This window comes from Branchiostoma floridae, chromosome 16, assembly GCF_000003815.2.
Source record: "Branchiostoma floridae strain S238N-H82 chromosome 16, Bfl_VNyyK, whole genome shotgun sequence".
NCBI classification, from domain to species: Eukaryota; Metazoa; Chordata; class Leptocardii; order Amphioxiformes; family Branchiostomatidae; genus Branchiostoma; species Branchiostoma floridae.
Genome location: NC_049994.1, coordinates 1,228,597 through 1,236,332, shown reverse-complemented (window position 1 = coordinate 1,236,332; position 7,736 = coordinate 1,228,597). Strand labels below are relative to the sequence as shown.

At 37.8% G+C, this 7,736-nt stretch overlaps 1 protein-coding gene across 2 annotated transcripts in view; it reads right to left on the bottom strand.

The window, feature by feature from the left end:
- The window catches only part of LOC118403919 (unconventional myosin-Ia-like), a 42,900-nt gene extending 36,022 nt beyond the window's left edge, over positions 1-6,878 (bottom strand). The window contains exons 1-2 of one of the 2 annotated variants that reach the window (XM_035802795.1): positions 6,707-6,878; positions 4,507-4,617 (exon numbers count right to left, since the gene is read on the bottom strand). Coding sequence is in view for 1 of the 2 variants with exons in the window: in XM_035802794.1 (XP_035658687.1) it covers positions 3,224-3,254 (31 nt within the window). In the remaining variant the exon portion in view is untranslated. Of the gene's footprint in view, positions 1-3,223; positions 3,321-4,506; positions 4,618-6,706 lie in introns of those variants that run through there. The other variant, XM_035802794.1, reaches the window with a different exon arrangement.
- Positions 6,879-7,736: the final 858 nt, after the last annotated feature.

The window sequence follows — 7,736 nt, the reverse complement described above, 5'->3', positions numbered from 1 at the left end:
TTTGCATACCGGTATACTGTAGAATATGTCCACACCAATTTATTTCCTTGGTTTTCAGACAATTCCAAGGTGAAAATATAGTGAGCAGACATTATAACAGCAGAGGGTATAGGGAAGAAAACATGTCAAATAATTTAATATAAAAGTTTGTATTCACTAACCATAAAGCTGAGTACTCCAACGCATTCACATATATGAACCTGATCCTCAAGTTTTGTTTCTATTAAATTAAACATTTTTCTGGCTATGTTTGTTTTTTTAAATCCTGGAACCAATAAATCAAATAGATAAATAAACGTATTGGCATCCTTGCTGTTTTATCGTGCTAAAAGACTTGCAACTTATGAATTTTAAAAATTTAATATTCAATCACATCAGAAAGGTATATACATGTACACAAAAATATACATTTTGTACATATAAGATGTCTTATGGAGAGTTGAAAAAAAATGGTGTGAGTGGGCAAAATAAATCAGACCAGATATGCAGCAAAAACATACCAGGTATCCAAACAAACAAATAACATCAAACATGCTTCTGAATGACGTACAAATGCATGACGCCTGATACAAAACTAGAGTTCAGCACTTCATACCACCATGACATAGATTTTATGCAAATCGCTCACTCATTTGCATAATTTATGCATGGAAATTCCCATCTTTAAGCAGTTTTAACATTTTGTTTTTAATAGATCACACAAATTGGTTCATCACTTGTATGTTTGGTATCTGTTCATGTCTACCTGTCATGAATTGTATGACTGTCATGAAATACATTGTACATTACATGGCTTTATTGAAGTCCAGATATTATACAATTTTCTTACCAATTATGCAAATTAACTCTGCATTTGCAAAATATGTATATAATTGTTTACGTCTTTGCCAAAGCTACCTACATGCCCAAAATGATAAAAATCCGTTCATCCTTTCATCAGTTATCATGTTTGGCAATAATGCCCCTGCAGTTCCCAAATTAAATGTTAGGCCAGGGGGCTCAAAGCTGCCCACCTTATCTTAACATAAAAAGCTACCTGCCACCCAAATGTCAAGTCCATATCATATCAGGGACAAGAGATAAATCAAAAAAACCGTTATTCTTAAACATTCTCAATAATTATGCAACTATACTCCTATTTTGCATAATTTGTATTTCATTTGTGCATCTTTGTTGAAGCTATCTACATACAAATAATCATGAAAATATGTTATTCCTTTCTTGAGAAATGTTTGACAAAAAATCCCCTGCTATTCTGAAACTTGCCACTATGGGGCCCAAACTTATATCACTTCTTCCTCAGCACAAGAACTATCTTACACCACAAAATCACCCAATAGCTTGTTTAGAATGCAAGATATCAAGTTGAACATGTTCCAATGCAGTACCAAGGGAAGCTGTTAGGTAGATTTCCTGTATTTGTCACACCCAACCAACACTAAGTATACATGTATATGAAACCAATCCATCCAGCTGCTCTTGAGTTATCTTGTTCACAGACAGACACACACAAGTACCTATGCATTTTCTGTACTAGACTGATCTTGACTGTCCATCACAATTAGTAGCCTTGGTGCCATCCGATGACTACAGTACCGGGCACACCCTGTATAGTCATCGGTTGACACCCAGACCACACAATTAGCAGTTGCAAAACAAACAAAACAAAACAAACGGATGAAAATACATTGTAGTATCAAATGCAGAACTTTCTTTCAATACAGATCTCTACAGAGTGCAAACTCGCAATGTTATAGAACACACACTTTGTACTGATTGATCCACAAGTGTTACCATGTTACCATTGTTTTTAAAAATTTGATCTTTGCACACCTGGAAGAAAGTTTAGCATTGTACAATGATTACTGCCAACACAGATGAGCTTCCATGATGATAATACATGTGCACGTATATATGGCAATTAGAAGTTTGGCCAATGAGAGCCCCTGCATTTCTATTTTTTTGCATAATATATTCCCATATTTTGACAGAGAGGGTGGGGCTTTGAACTTCTATTTGGTCTATAAAAGAGAACTTCTAGAAGAACAAAACTTTATTTCCTTATCACAGATTTGTTTATCTATGCATACGTAAAAACCATTTTATGACGCAGGGACCAAACCACAAACAACTGCCAGGAGTAACAGCAAACATCCAATTTACAGACTCAGGTCAAGGGTCAGCAGGTTATCTTATGTTGAGGGTCTACATGACTTTTTCCGGGGATGTAGCAAGTTATTCTTTTTAATCACTGTTAATCATAGCCCACCAACTCTTGATGAGTTTAATGTTAAGCGTTGGTACATTACTTGGAAAGTGTTATTGGTTGCTTTAGTCCTACGTAGCACTTTACTTGTTGTCCTTAATTCGTCAATGACTGTTGTTGACAAATACTTTGCATTGGGTAGTTGAACCAGCCTGGGTGCTATCCTACATTTGTATTTAGTTCCCTATACAGCTCCCTACTTGCCCCTACTTGCTGACAAGCTGGTACATGTACATGTAATTTTTTGACGAGTTAGTATGAAATAGTTGATATGAAAATGAATGTTTGATAGAAACACTGATCACCTCAATTTCCTATAAGTTGCTAATAGTAATAAGGGGAAAATGAACTTATTATCAATCATGCTAATAAGTTCATTTTTCAAATAAAAATTCTTTTCAGTTTGGGAGAATACAATATATACAAACAGGACCATGCAACTTGGAGAGTCCTGGCAGAGGAGCAAGGGACCAGTCCCTGACCTATATAAAGCACTTAGGCAGGTAGGCATTGACACATTGTAAAAGTCAGATTAACACAGGTTGACATGCATCTGTAATAAAATAAGTTACCAGATAGAATTCAGTTCATTGCAGTGTGTGGAAAGAACAAGAAAAGCAAGATTGTCCTAGCCTAATCTAGATCTGTCCATTATTTCAGTCCCATAGTTTCTGGATGAGACTGAACTCACAGACACAGAACGAACCAGCCTCAACTCTGACATTGGGCCAACTCAAATAGCCCTCCAGAGTATTACGTAATCATGCTGACACCCGAAACCTGCCAGTGGTCCTAAAATATATACCAAAGACTTTGAATTACAACATGCCATATGAACTGGTGACTTCGCATAGCAGCAGCAAAGAAAATAAGGGTGAAGCCCAGCTCAACTGAGTACACAGATAGCCTTACAACATCCACAGCTTTAGAAGTGGCACAAAAAGTAACCCACATTACCTGGAAACGACTTTGGCATTCGGAAGTCCATAGCTCCCTGCTAGAATGTAAACTCAATACTTGTGGCCACTAAATACTCTGTCGTCTAGACATGGGCCAGCGCTTTCTATTTACGGATGCGACTGGTTTTAGGGAACCAATGGTATGCCAGCCATGTTGCAAGTACACGGGAGGATCCGCCTTTGTCATTATTGGTGTTTGAAGAACCCAGATTGTCAACAGTGCCCTGGTGTGTTTGTGTCTCTACTCATAAATAAGGATGTGCTGTAGCTTTCTACTATCTTAGAACTCAGGCATGCTGATAACTTAAGAGCACTTCTTTTCTTTCTAGAAAATTTGTCTTTGGCCATGCTGATTTGATTATATGGATGACATCGAGCATGAATCAAGTTTTGTCCATTTCAAAAAAGTTTGTGAGGATAAGCAGCACAAAGCAACTGCAAAATGAACAAATAATAGTAACAGCACAAAGTCATGCAGTATTGAAAAAAAGATACTAATGTTGTAGAATGGCAAAGTCAAGGAAAACAGACAGAGAAACAACATGCATACCAACGATTACAATTATTACAATCATTATTGTGTTTAGTCATTTGTTCAATCTTCCTGACCACTTACTAGTTTTCAAAATGAAAGAAACGTTTTTAGCCAAACTCTATTTCGCACAGTCAGATCTGTTTTGGAGTTCCCAGATGATGCCATCCATATAATCAGCCCAACATAAGGCCACATCAATTTAATTTCTTGCTTCTCGTATTTCCCTGCCCATTTTTTCCGATTCGGAAAAAAAATTTGGTCCCAAGAAAAATAATACAGGTTTTGCTATTGCAGACCTGTAGAAAAAACCCATTCCAGGGGCACATACTGCTGATAAACCAATCAGAGAGCTTCGTTGTAGTCACATGATCAGAACAGTGGTATTGAATCAAAGGAAGAAATTCATTGGATAAATCATGCCATGAAAAGCTGAAAACTTGACTACCTTGCTTTTTTGTGTTATATAAGCCTCATATGTTTACCCCAGACTTTTTGCAATTTTTTTTCGACCGACCGCCCCAATATTTTTCTGAAAAAATCCGAGAAGCAACAACTTAAACCAAAACTATGCTGCCTGAGCAGGGATTAGTGGAGGAAACGAGGGAGCTCAACAGAGTGAGTGTGTGTGAGTACATTGTACAGTACTGTGCATTTTCATAAATATCATGTGACTTATATCACAGAAAGTATGTACAACATGAATGCACTTTTGAAATCAGCACGTAAGCAGCAAACAGCATACTTACTGTGACATTGGCAGCACCTGTCAGCAGGGACAGCTGCACAACTGTACACCTGCTGCACCTGGGCCCAGATCAAAGTTAGCTTTCTTCCTCAGCCTCAGCCAAGCCTAGCACCTGGAAAGCAATTCAAACAAGTCAGATTCCATCTGTAAAAAAAAAAAACATTCAGTGGATTTAAAAACTCATTAATTACGAAAATGAGCTCCTGGCTTGCATTATTAGTATCTTATTTAGGCCACACCAAGCAAATTTGTTGCTTCGCGGATCAGATTTTTCAGATAGAAATTGGACGGGCAGGTAGAAAAAGATTCAAACGTGATTTTGATTCGGAAATGAGACTAATATCAAGCGAAGGATGAGGCAGGTCCGCGCTCTCAAACTGCTTCATCTACGTTTAGAATACCAACATAAAGACATAAAAGTCTGGTGTGAAGACAGGGGCTTACATGTAATGTTACATAACATAAACAACAACAGCATTATTCAAAATTTCTGCTTTCCATGGAATATTTTTTTTGCAATGAACCCCTTCCTTGACCTCCAAGCAGATCCTACGGTAGCATAAAAAAAGTATCAAAAGCCTGCAGAGGAGTGAAGCTCGGCTTAGGAGTGTGTTTGCTATATACTCATTGGCAGGCTATACTCATTGCCCAGCATTGATACTATTTTATGGCGCCATAGGATCTGCTTGGAGATTACCCCTTCTTTTGATCTAGTTGGCTTGACTAGCTAAACAAGGCCAAATGTTCACTGATGAGCCATCCATACCAATATAATTATTCCCTATAAATCATTATATGCACTATTTACATACAGGTAATTCCATACATGTACTATGGAAAAATATACAAGAACAAGCTGGAGACAGGAAACAAAAAGTCTTAATTAACAAACTCAGCACTTATTGCAAAATCAGGAATTACAGTACCTATGTCGGTCAATTTATATACATGGTACACTTCTGAACAAAAACGAAACAATACCATACTTTCCTTAAGCAACATATCATCATAATATTAATGTTCCAGAATATGTTGTTTATACTTACTATACACGAATGTGCAAAGCACCAGAGTTCAAGCACCAAGGAGCAACAACCACATCAGAAGCACCTAGATGGAAATAGTACCTGGAGCTCACGTCTAGCGAAGAAATAGACGTTAAGCAGGGACAACAACAACAACAACTACTATTATCATTCATAGATTAGACATTGCCTTAGAATCGTTAGACTTTAGCAACTCTTAACATTTGGAAATCACTTTAAAATCACTTAGAAACTGAAAGAACAAGGTTTTGCAGTGTAGAATGCAATAATAGGGTACTTAATTCCATTGTGTGCCATCTCATTTAAACTTTTCAACTTTAAAACTCCCTAAAGGTTTTGAATCCCTTGGGAGCCAGCTTATCTATTCCCAAGGGACCAGAAATTTCAGGAAACAGACATAAATCAAACATGGGCCCACATTTTTCTGATTATTAAAGGTCATTGTAGTACACGTTTTCTGACATATTTTATAAACTTTATGTTTTCCAGCGCAAATTTTACCAATGCAAATTTCTCCCGCGCACAAAACCCCAACCCCAGTGGATCCAAGGAGCTTTCATCAACTCCTCGATAGATCTGAATGAATAATAATGATGAATGATGACGAAACTAACGTAATGCATATAACGTTAACACAATAACAGTTATAACAACACCGTCTGGTCTAGTTAACCATCTTCTGTATACTATCGTGATTTATCTTATCATTCTTTATGTGAAATATAGTCATAAGAAATTAGGGGATATATAATTATGTGATGAGGGGACTACCAGACTACCAGGTAAAATAAGGAATAATGCATTTTGGCAAAAAAATTGTTTTGATTTTGTAGAACGATATTTGATCCAAAGTTATTGAAACTCAGACGAAAGGTGGATAGGCTTGAGGTCAAAAAGTTCACGTTACCTGTCACTGTTCAACATTCGAAACTTTATGCCCTGAAATTCAAATCTTTCATGAGACAATGTGTTCAACTTTCTATTGGCAGAACACATGTATATTTATATTACAAACCACACACTGTGATGTTACACAGGAGTGCCAAACTGGTTTTGTATTGTTCGCATTTTTCACACCCTTTTTTTTTCATGCATCAAAGAGCTCACCTGCGTGCAAATAAACTCCACACGATAAAAGTTGTTAAACGAACAAACCTTCATCCAACCTTGAAATCCTGGGATGATCGGACGTGTGAGAGTTGTTGTGTGGTTGTTGTCAGTCGGTAAAGTGACAAATATTGGTGATTTGGGGGTAAAGTTGGGTCCAAACACGGAAATAGGTGTGCCCCGTGGGCGCCATGTTGTTTTTGACGTCACAGGGGTTAAAGGTTATGAGTTATGAGGGTGGGATAAACGCTGTTCTTCAAGCAGACGTTTGGGGAGAAATCGCAACGCGTTTTTGTGAGAGATTTATAAAAAAATAACGTTACGACATCCTCCCCCCTACATCTTAGAAATACGTCGTTGCTCTTTAGGACACTGAAAACGTAACTTAGTCTCCAAGCAGACCCTGCGTATCAAAGTTAACGTTAGGATCTTTATAGCCGGCCAAAGGGAGTCAGAGGGGCACCGGAGTAGGCGCTAGGCGGCGGACCTCCTCTTGCCGGCTATACTCCCTGGCCGGCTTTGGTGCTATCTCATTATATGCCACCGGGAATCTGCTTGGAGATTACTGAAAACGCCCGTGAATTAATTATGGTGTCGTGTCTCCGATGTTGCCAAGGTGTTTTATAATACCCTCTAAATAGCCAGGAATTACAGTTTACTTAAAACCTGTTTCCATAGCTCACTGTTCATGCCCATAGGGCTGATTGCAAGTGAATAGAATCAAATACTGTTTTTTTAACGTTCTAACAGTAACATGAATTGATTGTATGTGGGCTTACGTTAATTACAGGTGTACAAGTTTAACGGTAAATTATAAAAATAAATCTAAATTCTGCCATGCAAAGATATATTAGTGATTGAATGCACATGTGGACAATTACAGAATATGGTTCTTTGGGATGGTGACAAATTGACAAGCCTTGTTTTTTCTCCTGGCAGTCAGACTGCGCCTCCAACGCTGTCTCTATGAAAGATCAGCCATATGTAAGATAAGAACTAGCGCACATCCGTTAGAGATAGAAAGGGGCCGCTATAAACAGCTCCCTGTCCACGAGAGATTGTGTATATATTGCTCAAT